The sequence below is a fragment of the Hoplias malabaricus genome, chromosome 14 (genome assembly GCF_029633855.1).
Source record: "Hoplias malabaricus isolate fHopMal1 chromosome 14, fHopMal1.hap1, whole genome shotgun sequence".
Taxonomy (NCBI): Eukaryota; Metazoa; Chordata; class Actinopteri; order Characiformes; family Erythrinidae; genus Hoplias; species Hoplias malabaricus.
In genome coordinates this window covers 38,795,344-38,815,849 of record NC_089813.1, presented here as the reverse complement: position 1 = coordinate 38,815,849, position 20,506 = coordinate 38,795,344, and the positions used below count along the sequence as shown (strand labels likewise).

Genomic DNA, 20,506 nt, shown 5'->3' with positions numbered 1-20,506 from the left:
ATTCACTGCCCGAAGGAGGTACACTGTGTGTGTGTGTGTGTGTGTGTGTGTGTGTGTTCCTCATCCTCAGAACTACAGAACATACAGGGACACATTCATCACTGAATTATAAGCCTTAAAGCCTGTGTATGAATAAATTATATTTACATTTATATAGCGCATTTCCAGACACTCAAAGCGCTAGCTTTTAACCACTTCAGCTTTTGTTCTGTGTGGTTTTAACTTGCCACAGTTGACACTTCACATCTGAAAACTTGAGAGACATAGCAACAATAACCAAAGGGATTGAGCTTAGAAAAAGTGGACATGGCCTAAATGTTTGAACATCCAAGGCTGAAGTGCTCTTGAGCAAGACACCTAACCCCCAACTGCATTCTGGTACAGAGGTGGAGGCCAGTCACTCTGGGTTTGTGTGTACACTGCCACTGAAGGGTTAAATGTTAAACGGAGTCCAAATATTGTTGTACTACTGTGCAATGTACATTAAATCAATATCGCTTTATTCCCCGGGAGCAATGTGCAAGCTACACGCCCATCTCAGCTGACGCTTGAGTAGTTTCTGCTTCTATGATGCAGTGTTAACAACACAGCTGAAGGCATTGATCGTCATGGATACACCTGGGATAAGGGAGGACACCTGCTAAACGAGACGTATTATAAAAAAAACATTTTAAATGAGAAGAGGTCAGTGTGATATCAGTTATGTGCTTTAACAGGCTCCAGGTGAAAACAGTGGGGGCTTGGGGCCGGTCAAAGTGCCTCTTGGCGCTTGTAGTAGTAGGTGAAAGGGGGGTGGCGCTGTGTTAAACCTTGTTTTAGGGCTGAAATAATGCGAAGAACTGCCACATTTTCTTCAGCCGAGTGTTTTTTTCTATTTTGTTTTCACGTGTACAGAACCCTCGCTAATTTTTAGTCCTTCTGGGCTTCGAAATATTTCTCAGGCTTGGTCTCGGCTTGTTTTTCTCGTTTTTGCTTTGCCCTTTTTATAATAAAACCCAAACGGCTCACGTCTGTCTCTAGCCTTCGCTTACGTCCAATAATCAACTGAAACTGGCTTTCTTTGCACAGATTTCTCAAAATACCGGGGAATCGTGTTCTCTCCCTGGAATAAAAAGGGGAGGAACACTGCCCCCTACCTGCCGTTCCCTTACAGACGTACAACTACGGTTTACGCGTAGCACGTTGTTTTTTTGAAACGTGATGTAATTTACACATAAAAACTTATTAAAAAACGTATTTAAATTATAAATATTAAGTTGTATATTGGTGAAAGGGCGGCACGGTGGCGCAGCAGGTAGGTGTCGCAGTCACACAGCTCCAGGGGCCTGGAGGTTGTGGGTTCGATTCCCGCTCCGGGTGACTGTCTGTGAGGAGTGTGGTGTGTTCTCCCCGTGCCCGCGTGGGTTTCCTCCAGGTGCTCCGGTTTCCTCCCACAGTCCAAAAAAACACACGTTGCAGGTGGATTGGCGACTTGAAAGTGTCCGTAGGTGTGAGTGTGTGAGTGAATGTGTGTGTGTCTGTGTTGCCCTGTGAAGGACTGGCGTCCCCTCCAGGGTGTATTCCCGCCTTGCGCCCGATGATTCCAGGTAGGCTCTGGACCTCCTGCGACCCTAAATTGGATAAGCGGTTACAGATAATGGATGATGGATGGATGGATGGATATTTGGAAGCACCTGTTGCTGCTTCACGTACCACTAGCGAGAACCACTGCATTATTGATTCATTTGGAGCTCTAGAGCCCACCCACTCACGCACTGTGAAATAAAACAACCCTCTCTGTTACTGTTTGATCTGCCCATGTTTGAGAACATGGAATGAAACGAGTCGTTCTCATTGTGTCCTGTTTATTACGTTCACAGTAGGCACTTCCTCGTCCGAGTCTCCTCCAATCACAGCAGTGAGAATGGCAAAGGGTTAAAGCGAAAGTGGCTAAAATGAACTAAAAGCCAGCGTCTCTTCAGTGTAAGAAAAATGCTGTGTTGTTTGGTCTTTGTGGTATTTTGACAAACTTGCCACAGACGTTTAGATTTTCATTGAGGCCCCGAGACTGTGGTCACTTGTGGAAAGAGGCGTGTAATGTGTCCCCTATGAGGATCCATAACCCAGTGATTCACTTCGTGTTCAAAGGGTTAAAGTTTATAAATCTGTACACTGGAGGTTTCAGAGTAGACTTTCTTGTATTTATGGAGCACATTTCTTGAATACCTTTTTCTCCACTGCCGCTGATCCGTTTGTCCTGGCGTTCCTCTCCGGCTTTAAATAAGCTGTTGTAGAAATGTTGAGGTGAGCTGCTGAAATACAGTGCTTTTGAATGATGAAATATCAGCGCGGGTCTAATTATAGGCCTGTGGATTTACAGTAGGTGTCAGAATCCGAGTGGTTTTCTTTTCATCTGGGAGTTGATTTGGAAGAGTGTGGAGCTTTGGTTCCTGGAACTGAGCTGGGTGGGGGGTTGTGGGGTTAAAATATGCTCGCTGGCCTTATGAGCACCCTGTGTCGGAGCAGTGTTTGAGTGATACAGTCTAGTAGCTTGGACTGTACAGAACAATGCACCTAGTTCAACTTTTGTGGCCATGTTCAGGTCCTGTGGTTTCACACCATAGCACTCCCCCCTCACACTCAGTCTCTCACACACACACACACACACACACACACACACTATAAATGATGTCCTCATATTCACATTACAAAGTCAGTCTAATCATTTCTGGCCCATCTTTGTTAGATATTTTTATTTAAATAATTAGATCATGGTGGTGCAGCGGGTAGTCACACAGCTCCAGGGTGTGTTCTCCCTGTGTCTGCGTGGGTTTCCTCCGGGGTGCTCCGGTTTCCTCCCATGCTCCAAAAACACATGTTGGTAAGTGGATTGATGACTCAAAAGTGAGTGAGTGTGTGTGAACATTTGCTAAATTGTCATTGAATAAATGTCCATTCATGTTCTGTAAGCAATTATCCAGTTCAGGGTCGCAGTGGGTCTGAGAATCACTGGCCGCAAGGCAGGGACACACCTTGGAGGGGGCACCAGTCCTTCACAGAGCGATGCATACTCACACCTACGGACACTTCTGAGTCTCCAATCCAGCTACTAACGTGTGTATTTGGAGCATGAGAGGAAACTGGAGCACCCGGAGGAAACCCACGCAGACACAGGGAGAACACACCACACTCCACACAGACAGTCACCCGGAGGAAACCCACGCAGACACAGGGAGAACACACCACACTCCACACAGACAGTCACCCAGAGGAAACCCACGCGGACACAGGGAGAACACACCACACTCCACACAGACAGTCACCCAGAGGAAACCCACGCGGACACAGGGAGAACACACCACACTCCTCACAGACAGTCACCCGGAGGAAACCCACGCAGACACAGAGAAAACACACCACACTCCTCACAGACAGTCACCCGGAGGAAACCCACGCAGACACAGAGAGAACACACCACACTCCTCACAGAAAGTCACCTGGAGGAAACCCATGCAGACACAGGGAGAACACACCACACTCTTCACAGACAGTCACCCAGAGGAAACCCACGCAGACACAGAGAGAACACACCACACTCCTCACAGACAGTCACCCGGAGGAAACCCACGCAGACACAGGGAGAACACACCACACTCCTCACAGACAGTCACCCGAGGAAACCCACGCAGACACAGAGAAAACACACCACACTCCTCACAGACAGTCACCCGGAGGAAACCCACGCAGACACAGAGAGAACACACCACACTCCTCACAGAAAGTCACCTGGAGGAAACCCACGCAGACACAGGGAGAACACACCACACTCCTCACAGACAGTCACCCAGAGGAAACCCACGCAGACACAGAGAGAACACACCACACTCCTCACAGACAGTCACCCGGAGCGGGACTCAAACCCACAACCTCCAGGTCCCTGTCCAAGCTGTGACAGAGACACCACCTGCTGCACCACCCTAAGTCCAGTTTAAGCAAATAATAATGAGAGAATGAACAAATGAAACAGAGCATTAAAAATGCTAAAGATTTGATAGAGAAACAAACCGAAAACAAACCTGGCAAACTCAGAACATAGGACCAGGGGAAACAGGGTCAAACCAGCGTGAGAATCTAAACAGACACAGGGCTTTTAATCACAATAATGACGAATAGAGGATCACCCGTGGATCACCAGTCACTTAACCACCTAGGACTCAGAGGTGAGGCACAGGATCAAGAGTGGACAACACCAGGAGAGAACGTAGAACAGGAAGTAGCTCAGAGAGACACAGCTTTTCTGTCCCTCGTCTATGTGCTGTACCTTAGACCTTTAAAGCTATAACACCACCAGCACAACCTACCTTTTAGTGTGTCACTAGAAATCAAGCCCAAAGGAAAAACAGTTGCAGTAAGAGTTTTGGACCCCGTTATAGCCTCGTTATTGCCTGGAGACTCAGTGAGCTTTAACACTTTTTCTGCTCTGACCCCTTCAGAACCACTCCATAATTGCTTTGTGGAAACTCAAACAATGTGTCTGTGTGTTTGTGTTGTGTATTTTATGTTTTTTTTTGTTTTTTTTTTAAACCAGAGCCCAGTTATGTGCTGGACACTTGCCGTGCTGTTGAGGGAGCGGAGGGGTTTTGAGCAGATTTATAATTACCTGCTCACATGCGAGGTCCGCATGATTAGAATGCATTTGTTTCCTTAGTGTTTTTTTGTTTCCAAAAAAAAGGGGAAAAATCAAGAATATACACACTCCCTGCCAAGCCTCAGCCGTCTCGCTGGTTTCTGGAGGGCTAGCACGTTCTGGCAGTGTTCTCGAGGGTCACCGAGGTGAAGAAGTGCAGTTAAACAGTCAAAAAAGCAGTTTTCCTGAATCAAAAAATGTGGTGGATCAGCCAAGAAATGTCGGGTGTGTGAGGTAAACGTCTTCAGTTGTGCACAGGCTATGTCGCTACGAGTGTTCATTTTACACCTCAGGTTAGCGTTGTGCTAACTGCAGGCTAACACAAAACCTAGCCAAGATGCTAAGTGACCTCAAGTAGACTTGCTCTGCGGAGGGTGGCCTCATCCCACGTCTCATGCTCTAAATTCAACTCACGAAGGCCCCACCTGGACTGGGGCTTTTATTTACGTCTGTATACTGTAATCCTCTCCTTTTCCACAGGTGAACACAGTTCTGGGTCTTAAAAATAAAACGTCTGTGACCTGCTTTGGTTAAAACGCCTCAAGAATCAAACCCTACACCTGTGTAAACAGCCCTGTTCAGAGCGGCCATATTCAGCGCCTGTTCCTTTAAATGACAGCGAGCCGCACGGTGTTCACCCTGATCCCGAGTGCACAGCCGTTTTTACTCAGTGCTCTTCTTTGTGCTCTCACGTTACCACGGGTCCAGCGCTGTGATTGGACAGACTCAGACGAGGGAGGCGGGCTCTGCACTTGACATAACAAAAAAGACTTAGACAGCCCACAGAAAACTGACCAGGTGGTCTTGTTTCACAGTGTGTATGTTGGTGGCCTCCAGATGCCCACATTAATGTTCACATGCGCCAAAGAAGTGATTTTTTTTATAATATATCTAATTAAATGGCTTTAAACGCGTCACAAATGTAATAGTCAGGGTTCCCGTACCCTGGCTGGCGTGGTGGAGTGTTTGGTACTGAGTGGTAAGTTCTGGAGCAGCAGACTGTGGTTTTGAGCTTTCATCCGTTCCAGGAAAGCTGTGTGTTTTTAAAGCTGTGGTTTGGGTTCAGCTGGCATATGAGGGTCTAGAGTTCGGACCCTGGTCAGCTCGGCTATTGCACACTGCTCTGGATCGGTACCAGGCCAGAGAATCACATCATCTGTCACTCAGCGCTAAATCACTTCTCAATATTGACTAATAATAACCACAGGCTAGGCTTTCGACTGGCTTTGAATGGGAAATCCTGTGGGTGGGGCCCAGTCCAGAGCCAGTGATGGTCCTGGTGGTTGGATGCTGTGGGCGGGATGTTGACACAGGGTTTCTGGGTCTGTTTGCAGGGAAGGGTGGTGCCATTTATGGAGAGGAGAGCAATTACAGCTGCTACTCTTCTAGGTAGGGTTTACAATAGATGATGGGACGAGATTTCTGTGAGAATTGGATGGCGTGCAGCATTAGTGTGGTCAGGTCCTGATGTGTGTGAGAGTGTGTCGGGTGGTCTACGAACAGGATCTCTATAGAGTGTGTGTTTGTGTAGTGTCGAGGGTCAGTTCTGGGTCAGCTGAAGGTGATCAGAGCGGTGTTGGGAGCTGGCAGGCTCCAGGCCTTGGTGGTTTATTCTGAGCTGGAGGAAGGACACACCCAGAGCAGGGACCACAGAGGAGGCTCAGGCCCAGAACAGGAGAGAGATTCTGGGCTTCAGACTGATGTGTGGCTCCCTCAGCGCTAGAGTTGCAAAGGGGTGGAAAATTTCAGATAAATTTCCAGTAAATTACCGGTAACTTTCCATGGGAACTTTAGCTCGGGAACTTTGGAAATATTTCAAAATGTAAACTTTTTACAGAAACTTTGGTAATTTATGGGAATTTATTGGAATTGATTGGAATTGATAGGAAATATTGGATCATTTAAATGAACTATATCATACACTATCATCAGTGTACCGTTTTGTGTCAACAGCAGACATGAAGTTATAATAATATGCTAGCCTTGGTAAGCTAACCTCTTGCTAACCTGCTAGCCTTGGTAAGCTAACCTCTTGCTAACCTGCTAGCCTTGGTAAGCTAACCTCTTGCTAGTCTGTTAGCCTTGGTAAGCTAACCTCTTGCTAGCCTGTTAGCCTTGTAAGCTAACCTCTTGCTAGCCTGCTAGCCTTGGTAAGCTAACTTCTTGTTAGCCTGCTAGCCTTGGTAAACTAGTCTCTCTAATGAAATTCCTCATTAAGCTTTTCTGATTTAGCAGATAGCAAGCAACTGTGAGCTTACACCTTGATTTAATACTTGCTTAAATGTTTCAATGCTATTATTGTCAATTAAAATATATACCTTGTCAAAACTTACCTGACTTTAGGTTGTGCTTTGGTCCAAATGTGTGCTTTCACTAACAGTGAGTGTCAGGTTCTGGAAATCATCTGGAAATATGCTGTACATGTGATGGAGGACTGAACAGTGCAGGGGGTGTGGTCTCAATAGCCATTTGCCATTGCCATTCAGTTTTGGTATCATATCTAATTTTAGCCAAAATTATGCTTCAGTATGTTTTTTACCAACAATATGTATGTTTCTCACCTACTTTTGAATATTCTCATTTTATTCCCATTAATTCCCATGGTAAATTTCTCTCTCTCTCTCTCTCTCTTTCTCTCTCTCTCTCTCTCGCGCTCTCTCTCTCTCTCTCTCTCTCTCTCTCTCTTGCTCTCTCTTTCTCTCTCTCTCTCTCTCTCTCTCTCCTCTCTCTCTCTCTCTCTCTCTCTCTCTCTCTCTCTCTTTCTCTCTCTCTCTCTCTCTCTCTCTCTCTCTCTCTCTCTCTCTCTCTCTCTCTCTCATCCGGTCCAGCCCCACAGAAACCCACAGGTTTACACATATTACTCATGTGTCCCTGTCAGCCTCCTGTAGAAGTTGCTGGAGTGGCATGAAATATTAGTTTATTCCCCTGACTCGTGGGTCTGGGGTTTGGGGTTTTGGAGATATTTGCAGCGTGTGGCTGAGAGCTGGACGCCGCACACTGACCTCAAACGCGCTGCCGAGCCTCTGCCCAGGAATTCAACAGGAATCCCAAACCTCCGCTTAATGCTTAAACCAGAACTGCATTGTTCCCTCTCCATAACCACCAGTAAACCTACAGCCGTGTGTGTGTGTGTGTGTGTGTGTGTTGGGTGTGTTTGGTCCCAGAGGGTTAGGTTAGGTTTACATTTAGGTAATTATATAAACACAGTGCAGTGTGTATCTGTCATTGTGTGGTATTGCGAGGACATTTTGGGTGTCCTCACAAATGTTAATGCTTTTCAGTACTTTAATTTAACCAGTGCTTTAATGTGGAAAAACTGAACCAGTGAAATGATTGATTCGGGGGTCACTGAGGTTAAGTTATCTACAGTAATCATTAATACAATGAGCAGGTCTCCCATGTATATCAATACCAACGTGTGTGTGTGTGTGTGTGTGTGTGTGTGTGTGTGTTCACAGGTTATGAAGAGGTCATCAGGATTCCTAAAGGATCTGTGTTTATTCATATTCAAGAACTCAATGTTTCCCTGAATTATTTGGGTGAGATGAGATTGGATTTTTCTACTGGTGCTGATTATGATAACGATTTATTCTGAAAGTATGGGAATTGTTTTAAATTCTACAAAATGCAGTTCTCAAAACCTGTGCAATTACTCAGTCTGAGGTCAGCATGCTTCATTTTTGTATTTTAAGTAATTGGCGACATCTCTTACAGTGTATACAGCTATTTTCTTCAGATATTAAAGAGATTTTACAACCAAGGCAAAAAGCTGAAAAGCAAGGCATAACCAGGTGTGGCCATTGGAATGTTCAGATTTTTGATGCAGGAAATGCATTCGAACAAATCGTTATAAAAATAACTTTCAGTTTATAATATTCCACAAACAGACATTGAAGGACATTCATTCATTCATTCGTTGTCTGGTTCAGAGCCTACCTGGAATCATTGGGCGCAAGGCAGGAACACACCCTGGAGGGGGCGCCAGTCCTTCACAGGGCAACACACACATTCACTCACACACTCACACCTACGGACACTTTTGAGTCGCCAATTCACCTACCGACGTGTGTTTTTGGACCGTGCGAAGAAACCGGAGCACCCAGAGGAAACCCACGCAGACACAGGGAGAACACACCACACTCCTCACAGACAGTCACCCAGAGGAAACCCACGCAGACACAGGGAGAACACACCACACTCCTCACAGATAGTCACCCGGAGGAAACCCACACGGACACAGAGAGAACACACCACACTCTTCACAGACAGTCACCCGGAGGAAACCCACGCAGACACAGGGAGAACACACCACACTCCTCACAGACAGTCACCCAGAGGAAACCCACGCAGACACAGGGAGAACACACCACACTCCTCACAGACAGTCACCCGGAGGAAACCCACGCAGACACAGGGAGAACACACCACACTCCTCACAGACAGTCACCCAGAGGAAACCCACGCAGACACAGGGAGAACACACCACACTCCTCACAGACAGTCACCCGGAGGAAACCCACACGGACACAGAGAGAACACACCACACTCTTCACAGACAGTCACCCGGAGGAAACCCACACAGACACAGGGAGAACACACCACACTCCTCACAGACAGCCACCCGGAGGAAACCCACGCAGACACAGGGAGAACACACCACACTCCTCACAGACAGTCACCCGGAGGAAACCCACGCAGACACAGGGAGAACACACCACACTCCTCACAGACAGCCACCCGGAGGAAACCCACGCAGACACAGGGAGAACACACCACACTCCTCACAGACAGTCACCCGGAGGAAACCCACGCAGACACAGGGAGAACACACCACACTCCTCACAGACAGTCACCCGGAGGAAACCCACGCAGACACAGGGAGAACACACCACACTCCTCACAGACAGTCACCCGGAGCGGCGAATCGAACCCACAACCTCCAGGACCCTGCAGCTGTGACAGAGACACTACCTGCTGTGCAGTAAAACATGGCCATTTCCACTCTCTGAATGGGTCATTTCACCCAGAGTGTTTGGCGATGATTAGAGAGCAAAACAGACCCTGCTTATTTTCCTCCATTTCCAGTAAGAGTCATGTGTGGAAGCGTGGTGTCAGATGAATAAATATCAGCTTTATTACAGTTCTGAAGAGTAAAGGTGACCAGTACTTCATCAACGGCAAACTGACCATCGACACTCCACGACGTTTCGACATCGCGGGGACCACCTTCCACTACCGCCGACCCGCCGACCAACCCGAGACCCTCGAGGCCCTGGGGCCGACCAACATCACCCTCATCGTCATGGTAACCACCCATAGACTGTGTGTTTGTTGCATGGCCACTCTTAGTTTAAATAGCAGTTTGGTGAAAGTGTGTTTACCCTAATGTCCCTCGATTTCCGAACTGTTATCAATAAAAATCCATAAATAAATCAGCAATTACAGGGATGTGTTACTGTTTTAAGGCACGCCACCACCACCTCCAGTCTCTGTGATGCAGCAAAAAGCATCTACTCTTGTAGTAAGTCTGGAATGATGGGTTTTAATGAGATCTGGTGCTGATGTTGGACCGTTAGTCCTTGATCTGGAGGGAGCTCCAGTGTGAAATCGTTGTCTGTGTTCGGGATGAATTCGTGAATCGTGAACTGAATTGTGTAACTACTCCTTTAAGGTCGTTGAGTTCGTATTTTGTGCAGTACACACTGAGCATAACAAACAGATTTCGTCTTGCTTAAGTGTGTTTGTATGGTATTTGAAATCTTAAAGCTGTTTACGATTGTGTGTAAAACTGTTTACCAGTGGGGGTTTCCACTCTAAGTCTGTTTATCTGTGTATCTAAAGCTGTTTATGGTTTGGATGTGTGTGTGTGTATGTACGTGTACGTCTATCTGTCAATCAATCCGTGTGTGTGTGTGTGTGTGTGTGTGTGTTTGTTTATGTGTATTATCAGGACAGAATTCCAGAAAACACACTCTGAAGTCTGAAGACAATGTTGAGTTTGGTGAAATGTCAGGTCAAAAAGCGTGTCCTGACTTTTCTAAACATTTTTATTCCAAAAGGTTTAAGAGCCAAGCGTTTTGATTTTGGTTTCTGAGGATAATGTATTTGTTATGGTTAGGTATCTATGGAAAATGCTAACATCTATTGTGTGTGTGTGTGTGTGTGTGTTGTAGGTTCTGGTGAGGGAGGAGAACCCAGGTATTCATTACCGTTTTAACCCTCCTGTGAACCTTGAAACACTGAATGGTTTTGCCTGGCATTACACAGCCTGGAGCCGGTGCCCTGTCACCTGCGCTGGAGGTACACACACACACACACACACACACACAGATTCAGAAACACTTCCATTAATACATTTATTATGCGCAGTAGATTAGAAATTGCAGGGAAATTACAACGTAGAACTAGGACCTTTCCCACTTTAAATTAAATTAGACCAACAATGGGGTGGTTTCCCAAATGGTGATTAAGTCTAGTCCTGGACCACACAGAGGATATAGTCCAGGACCGGCCTGTTTAAGGACGTCCTGTCCATGTTTATTCTGTAAAGGCTCCTGAGAAACCCGTTCTCTCAAAGTGTCCCAGTGCATCCTGTAATTAGAGAAGCCTCGTGCCTCTTTTACACAGAGATAGGAAATGCATTAAAACAAGGGCTGATCCGTTTCCAGCGAGAGCTGATTTCAACAATACAAACAACCTCATTCATACGGGCGGTGGAAACAGACACAGAAGTGCTTTGATGAAGCTGTGTTCAGTTGTACGCTGTCGAACACTCATACATGAGACATGAGATGGAGAAAGTAAACATCATCCAAAGTGTGGGGAGAATATTTTGGATGGCTCACTTACAGGGAACACACAGCTGAATCTGATTAAAATCTCCCTGCACGCTTCATACACACACACACACACACACACACGCACACACACGCACTTGGATACGTTCACACACCAAAAACATCACAAAAAAACATTGCCAGGATCAGTCTATATACAGAAAACAGTGTGAAATTCTGTGCAACAACCAGCCCATAATATCAAGCCCCTCTCTGTAGCAACACACTTTCAGAGTTCCTCTTAGAAAGTCCAGTGCTGTTCAAAAGTCAGTGAGCGTTTTTCGTTTATTTAATTCTGTGAAAACAGGCATTTTTCAGTGAATATTTTGGAGGAGATCAGGAGAACACTGTATTTCTTTTGGTCCAAGACCAGTGTCGTTGCCGTGGCCTGAGTTTGTGGAGGGACTTCTGAAGAACACGGAACAGAGGGCTGTTTTTGTTGTGCTTTTGAGCTCAAATATCAACAGTCCTTCTCAGAAACGGTGTACAGCACCTTTAAGTCGATGATGAGTGCTCTGTGACTTTTAAAGTGACACACACACAGACACACACACACACTCACTCACTCACTCTCTCTCACACACACACACTCACACACACACACTCTCACACACACACTCACTCTCACACACACACACACACACACACACACACACACACACTCACTCACTCTCTCTCACACACACACACTCACTCTCACACACACACACACACACACACACTCACTCACTCACTCACTCACACACACACACAAACACTCACTCACTCACTCTCACACACACACACACACACACTCACTCACTCTCACACACACACACACACACACACACACACACACACTCACTCACTCACTCACTCACTCACTCTCACACACACACACACACACACTCACTCACTCACTCACTCACACACACACACACACACTCACACAGACACACACACACACTCAAACTTACACTCACACAGACACACACACACACACTCACTCACTCACTCACTCACTCTCACACACACTCACTCACTCACTCACTCACACACACACACACACTCACACAGACACACACACACACACTCACTCACTCACTCACTCACTCTCACACACACTCACTCACTCACTCACTCACTCACACACACACACACACTCACACAGACACTCATTCTCACACACTCACACACACACAGACACTCACACACACACTCACAGAGACACTCACTCACACTGACACTCACACAGACACTCACTCTCACACACACAAACACACACACACACACTCACAATCTCCTTTAGCTGATATCTGCCCCACATTAACATGGGAAGGGAGTCGTTGTTTAAAGAGTGAAGCAGTGTGGCTCTGGAAAGGCCTCTGAAGTCACACACTCCCCCTCCTTCAGCTCTTCAGGAGTTAATGATCCGAGGCAATGCGGCAATGTCCCTGATAAGGGATAATTTGCCGTGCATGAGAGCTAATGTGTTTCGGAAAACTGGGAACTCTCAGCAGGAGCTCAGCTGTGTTTCTAGTCTTGAATTGCTTCTGTCTCAAATTTTTCAAACACATTACAGACGACAGCTTGAAGCTTTTAGGGCAAAGTTCATTCACAAATCACCACTTTCTGTTTTCATCTGCATCTCCCATTCTTTCCCATGCCCTTACAATATATATATATATATATATATATATATATATATATATATATATATATATATATATATATATATATATATATATGCATAATGTATGCTAATATCAGTGTATTACTATTGTGTGTGTAACTGCACTGCTTCAGAACTTTGAGAACACCACTAGTTTACATCTAGTTTTATTTTGTACTGCAGCTAAAAATGACATATTAATAAAAGGCCTTTTGTAAATTGTGTAGAAAGAGATGTGAATATCTGGCAACCCTGAGTGAAAAAGAAGCCTTAAAACCCTAACCCTCAATTTATTGTTAAACTCTGCTGTCTTCATAGCTCATCTTTGGGTAAATAACAGAGCGAAACAGCACACTTGAATAAACATCTTCCTTGTAAAGGTGTCTTCTAGTGAAAGGAACCCCAGGGTGCCTTGTCTGATCCACTACGGTGTGTGTACAGGGGAGAGCTGCATCATTGAGATTGATATGTTTACTATCACTTCAAGTCTTACATAGTCAGGGCTCAGGTATTAGCGCTCTCGTCTGTTCTGTGCTGGAGCCTGGACAATAACTCATACCGGCTTTATCTTCCCAGACTGGCTGTTATACAATAGACTCTGAACAGGACTCAGACTCATAACGATGGAAAATCAGGACTGCAGACGCCTGCTGACTCCTGTTGTGTTTGGTGTGTGTTCCAGGAGCTCAGATCCAGCAGGTCGTGTGTAAAAAACAAGCGGATCACTCTGTCGTCTATAATCACTTCTGTGACAAGAGGAACAAACCTAAAGAGAAGAGACGACCCTGCAACACAGAGCCTTGTCCCCCGACGTGAGTACATGCAGAGATACGCCGTGCATTAAAGGAACACTAGGTAACATTTTACCTTGAAATTACAGCTTCAAAATCATCATGGTACTCCACCGAGCTGTGATAGGTAGAGCTAGAGCCTCTGTTGTTGCTACTCTTGGTTCTGCACTGCAGAAACTGCACCATGTAGATTTTGGAGGAGGGTAGGAAACCACAGGAGCAAAAAAATCTTAATAAATTATCTCTCACTCTCTCTCTCTCTCTCTCAGCTGGTGGGTGAGTGAGTGGTCTGAGTGCAGTAGGAGCTGTAGTGGAGGAGTGAGGACCAGAGAAGTCTTGTGTAAGAGGAGGGTCACTCCCACAGATGAGAAGGTTCAGGACGACTCTACGTGCAGACCCCCACGACCCCCCTTCACTGAGCCCTGCAACAACCACACCTGCCCCCCAGAGTGGCACGCTCTCGACTGGTCTGAGGTATTGAGTGTATACAGTAACATCTTGTGGGCTGTGGACCACTAGTGGGACCCGAAAGAAGAAGGGCATCACAGTGGTCAAATGACCAGCCCTCAGCACTTCTAGTGTCATCAGTTACATCTCACTTTTCTACTTGTTTAACATCTTTACACATTTTAATTTCTGTGATTGAACTGAAAGGACTTATCAGCACTTGAGAAATGACAGACGAAAACTGATTTACATAAAAAGTTGAATTTTGTTTCCTTGTGGTCTGTTAGGAGTTCTGTTTATAAATACAAGTGGAAGTAACTATATGGAGTGTCTGCAAACTTTTATATGGTGCATGGAACTAACACTTTCTTCTCTCTTCTCTTCTGTTCTCTTCTCTTCCCTCCTCCTTCCTCTTCTCTTTGCTCTTCTCTCTCCTTCTTCTGTTTCTTGTCACTTCTCTTCTCTTCTCTTTTCTTCTTCTCTTTCCTCTTCTCTCTCCTCTTATTTTCTCTTCTTCTCTTCTCTTTATTCTTCTCTTCTCTTCTTCTCTTATCTTTCCTCCTCTTTCCTCTTTGCTGTTCTCTCCTCTTTTGTTTCCTTGTCTCTTCTCTTCTCTTTCCTCTCCTCTTCTCTTCTCTTCTCTTCTCTTTCCTGTTCTCTCTCCTCTTCTCTTCCTCTTCTCTTCTCTTCTTCTTCTCTTCTCTTTCCTCTTCTTCTTCTCCCTCCTCTTCTCTTCTTCTTCTCTTCTCTTTCCTCTTCTCTTTGCTCTTCTCTCCTCTTCTGTTTCCTTGTCACTTATCTTTTCTTCTCTTCTCTTCTCTTCTCTTCTCTTCTCTTCTCTTCTCTTCTCTTCTCTTTCCTCTTCTCTTTTTTCTCTTCTCTTCCTTCTCTTTTTGTCTCTTCTCATTTCATATCTTCTCTTCTGTTCTTTTCGTTAACTCTGTGACCCTCCTTGGTGCACAAATGTACTTTCCTTTTCTCTCTCTTTCTCTCTCTCTCTCTCTCTCTCTCTCTCTCTCTCTCTCTCTCTCTCTCTCTCTCTCAGTGCACTCCTGGCTGTGGTCCTGGTTACAGACAGAGAGTGATCCTCTGTAGAAGTGGAGAAAGTGGAGACATTCTGGCTGAGTCTGAGTGTCCGAAACACAACCGTCCCACCACTAGGATGCGCTGTAACCTGCAGCGCTGCCCACCGCCGCAGTGGTTCACTGGACCCTGGAGCGAGGTGAGAAGCTGTTGCCAAAAAACTGATTCCGAACAATATGTTCATTCAGTTCAATTCATGTTCAACAAAGTGGGACCATAAAAAGACGGACACGCAGTGGGGGAAAATGGGACAGTACTCATTTACTATTGTGTGCGTGTGCCTGCGTGTGCGTGCGTGTGTGTGTGCCTGTGTATCTCCCTCCCACAGTGTTCCGCTAAGTGTGGTCTGGGGCAGCAGATGCGTCTGGTGCAGTGTGTGTCTCACAGCGGTCAGCCGTCTTCCGAGTGTCCAGAACAGCTCCGACCCCCCTCCATGCAGCAGTGCAGGAGCAGGTGTGACCTCAGCAGCCCCACGGATAATCCCGAGGGTGAGAGGTCACATTCTGACGCACACACCGGTACTACACTAATACCACAGATAGGCTACAACAGTTAGAACGCAATACAGTTATACACTAGGTGGCCAAAAGTTTGTAGACACCACTCTCATTGAGAGTCTGTTCCACTGTCACTGCATTTCTGCGGGGATTTGATGGCCTTCAGCCATAAGAGCTGTAGTGAGGATCCTTCACAGCCCAGTGTTGGGGGGGGGGGGTGGGGGGGGTATACTTCCTGTGCATGGTGACTGCTCCCCATTCTATAGACCATTGCTTTTCTACAGAGGGGTGTCTGCATACATTTGGACATGTAGTGTAGGTATGACTTTGTAAAACGTAGTAATTATAAATGTAGAACATGTTTATTCATAAATGTGTGTTATTTAGTTGTATTTGCATTAATTTGCAAATCGTTTTTTATGGTTTTCTTCCCCTCATCCCTTTCCTCCAGAGTGCAAAGATGTGAACAAAGTGGCGTACTGCCCCCTGGTGCTCAGGTTCAAGTTCTGCAGCCGTGCATACTTCCGACAGATGTGCTGCAAGACCTGCCAAGGACACTGACCTCCTCTGTCTTTCTCTCTCTGCCTCTCTCTGTCTCCCCAAGTGTTCTCTTCACTTTCGCTCTGCTCCTGGCCAACCCCACCCCAGCTCCACATTCCAGGGCAGACAATTACAGAGAGAGAGAGAGAGAGAGAGAGAGAGAGAGAGAGAGAAACAGAGAGTTTGAAAGAGGGACTGTGCTGCTGTTTGTAACTCTCCAGTCCAGCTGCTCTGAATATGGGACGATCAGAGAGCCGTCTGCCTTCCTTTAGCTCTCTTTAGCATGGTGCTAGTGTCCTGTCGGCCGTATAGCACACCAAACACACAGCTCTGCGCAGATCCAGCCGCAGAGGACCGCAGCGCTGCACACTGTAGGGGTTGTATTGTTATTGTTTGTATTTTTTTTTTACATTATCTTAACTCATAAAAGCCCTATGCAGTGATCTTTTACTATATTCATATCCAGTCTCCCTTCCGTATCCACAGGTTTAGCTTCTGTGGATTCACTCAGTACACACCAGTGAAGGGTTGTGTAGCACCCCCTGCTGTCGGAGCACTGTTCTCGTGTGTCTCCTACGTATGTTGTGTTAAAGACGGTCAGTGAGGTGGACAGGAGGATGTGCAGAAGTGTAAAGGGCCTTTTTATAAATCAGTGGCTTTCTGAACCCAATCCCCTGCGGATATACATTTATATTTGGTTCCAGATCTCAGTATGCGGTCGCACCACTCCACGTCTCTCAGTGCATTTCCAGGCGGATGTGACGTGACGTTAACGGTGTACTCCTTCAGAAGACGAGAAATGGTGGATTGTGGAGAAAACCAGAGACTGAATGGAACCAGACATCTCCATGTCCTGTTTCCTTTCCACATATGATGGTGATGTGCTATGATTTGTAAGGTTAGGCCTTATGTTACGCATCATGCCTCCTAGTGGGGTGCGAAGGAATTGCAGGGGGGCACACTCGCACATCAGCCACTCTCAGTGACTCTGTTTACACCTCAGGCGTTACTCTGGAAACCAGGGAGGTTCCTCTTTAAGGATCTCTCAGTTTAACGGCCGTTAGAGTGCAGTGCTGTGTCCGTCCACGGCTGGGTTCATCTTCTGTTTCACTGTTGGTCTCCCATGCCTTGTTATCACAACACCTCTGGTCTGAACTCGGCTCTTACCGGATCCTGTCGAGATGGACTACATTTAATTGCTTTTCTGTCGTTTTATAACGTCATTTTTTAATGTTCAGCCTTGGGGGATGTTGTGGGTGGTTCAGTGTCATAAGCTTCATTATTGTGCTAGTGTCTGTTATGCCTGGCTCACACTACAGGGTAATTGTGCCAGGTTTTAAGGTGGATTTCCTCCTCCCGACAGTATAAATCTGTAGCGGAATCCGTACTCCAAACTGTACTTCCTCAGATGCAGTCAGGGCCGTATGTTCAGTATCTACTCCTCTGTGTCCCGTGGTGTGGGGTGGATGCCGATTCTCGGATGTGAAAGCTGAACTGGACGTGTCAGTGTGTACAGAAGACGTTAAACCAGTGAGCGGTATACAGTATAAATACTTATAGCTACCTTTAGTGTGTGATGTATATATATCTGTGTTTGTATGTGCGAGGGACTTTCAGTAAGTTCTGGGTATATATATATAATCCACTAATCATGCAGTTGTTTTTATAATGGTTCTAGCAAGTGGTGCTATTTGAGAGATATAAAAAAAACATCAGCTCGTTTACATTTTTCTTTTTGTTACAACCGTTAAGTCATTCTGAGTAAAAGAAGTGTGCTAGGAAACTTGAGCCTGGTGCTGTCTGTGACAGTGGACTCCAGGATGTTAGTCCTCCACCCTCCAGCCCAGACTCAGCCCGGGGGATTATTACCATCCATCCATCCATTATCCACCACTTATCCGGGTCCGGGTCGCGGGGGAAGCAGTCGGAGCAAAGAAACCCAGACCTCCCTCTCCCCAGCCACCGCCTCCAGCTCCTCCGGGGGTATACCGAGGCGTTCCCAGGCCAGTCGAGACATGGAGTTTCTCCAGCGTGTTCTTGGTCTGCCCCGGGGCCTCCTCCCCGTTGGACAGGAAGGCGTCCAGGAGGCATTCGAACCAGACGCCCGAACCACCTCAACCGGCTCCTCTCGACGTGGAGGAGAGTCTCTCCTGGACGTCCGAGCTCCTAACCCTGTCTCTAAGGGAGAGTCCAGGCGCCCTGCGGAAGAAACTCAGTTCAGCCGCTTGTACCCGCGATCTCGTTCTTTCGGTCACTACCCAAAGCTCGTGACCATAGGTGAGGGTTGGGACGTAGATTGAACGGTAAATCGAGAGCTTTGCTTTTCTGCTCAGCTCTCTCTTCACCACAACGGACCGGTACCGAGCCCGCATTACTGCTGACACTGCACCAATCCACCCCGAGGTATTTAAACTCCTCCACTTGAGGCAGGATCTCACTTCCAACCTGGAGAGAGCACTCCACCCTGTACCAAATCTGTAAAAAAGATAGCAATAAACGAGCAAATGCATTGTTTACAGGGAATTGAAAAGCTAATTTCCAGATCTAACAAACGTATAAAGTTAAGAGTGATTACACCGGAAAAAAAAATATATTCACTCCTATATGCCGAGAACTAACTGCACGTCCCTCATATATACGTGTGTATTCACCTCAAGTTTACGTATAAGCCCTGTTGACCACTATTTTTCCACCATGTTTTTATCAATGCCCTTTTCTTTCTCTTGGCTTTTACTGAGGACAAAGCACTCACCATCTGCCTTCTTTATTTACACCTGGTTTACTAGAAGCATGCGAGGTTCTGAGGATCGGCACATGCGTAATCTGAAAGTGCGTGGTGCTTCACTGAGGGCAGATCGCGTCGTGTGGGCACTTTGATGAGTGACAGCGGTCGAGCAACAGAAAACCCAAGGTGTCTCACGTGTTGAACATGGAGTTAGGACGTGTAAAATCCTGTAGTGTGGGCTAGGCATTACTTCTTCTCCAATACTGTATACCTTTCCTGACTGTACTGTGGTTCTTGGTTTGTGACTTGCCATGATCTTGCCATCGGTTACACAAGAGGAGTTCATGTGGTGATTGAGCACTGAGCCTGGTATGGCTGTGGATGATTATGAATCGTCCGGACTGACCTCAGCTGTTGTCAGCAATCAGAGGCTTTACACAGAAGCTAGAATCGCCAGTACGTTGGCGCTTTTCCATTGCGTGGTAAATACCTGGCTCGACACGGCTCGATGCGCTTTTCAACCCTGGTCCTTGGTCGCTTTTCCATTAGCACAGCTCCCCTGTGAAGTGTAGCTGGTGCCGTCTTAAAACCCTGTCTCTAACAGGAACTGAAAGCTTTGAAAACAATGATGGCAGTGGAAACGTTAAGCAGTGTGTACTCGTCGTGTATTTGAATGTTGTTTTTTTTTGGAGGGGGATGATCACTGCTGTGATTTCTGCTGTAAATTAGAGTTTTTACAGATGGCGAGTTTGTGCTGGATGTCTGCGTTTCCTGGTGATTGATAAGTCTCTTTGCCCAATCAGCTCTTTGCAATTTACACGTCATGTTTAACCACTTAAAAATGATGGTTCTACCAGGGTTCTTTAGTAAAGACAATGAACATATTTTACATATATGGATTCTTCAGGCAGATGGAGGGTTAGAAGAGGGTTCAGGATTTAGGATGTAATTAACCCTTTAAAGGGCTCTTTAAAGTGATCCATCCATTCATCCATTATCTGTAACTGCTTATCCAATTCAGGGTCACGGTGGGTCCAGAGCCTACCTGGAATCATTGGGCGTAAGGCGGGAATACACCCTGGAGGGGGTGCCAGTCCTTCACAGGGCGACACACACTCACACATTAACTCACACACTCACACATACGGACACTTTTTGAGTCGCCAATCACACACTCACACATTAACTCACACACTCACACCTACAGACACTTTTTGAGTCACCAATCAACATACCAACGTGTGTTTTTGGACTGTGGGAGGAAACTGGA

At 46.3% G+C, this 20,506-nt stretch overlaps 1 protein-coding gene across 1 annotated transcript in view; it reads left to right on the top strand.

The window, feature by feature from the left end:
• The window catches only part of adamts10 (ADAM metallopeptidase with thrombospondin type 1 motif, 10), a 26,324-nt gene extending 5,818 nt beyond the window's left edge, over window positions 1–20,506 (top strand). The window contains 9 exon segments of the mRNA XM_066643274.1: window positions 1–18; window positions 8,125–8,205; window positions 9,808–9,971; window positions 10,840–10,966; window positions 13,836–13,965; window positions 14,214–14,418; window positions 15,437–15,613; window positions 15,803–15,962; window positions 16,423–20,506. The exon segment at window positions 1–18 is cut by the window's left edge and continues 45 nt beyond it. Coding sequence (XP_066499371.1) covers window positions 1–18; window positions 8,125–8,205; window positions 9,808–9,971; window positions 10,840–10,966; window positions 13,836–13,965; window positions 14,214–14,418; window positions 15,437–15,613; window positions 15,803–15,962; window positions 16,423–16,532 — 1,172 coding nt within the window. The 3' untranslated portion in view covers window positions 16,533–20,506.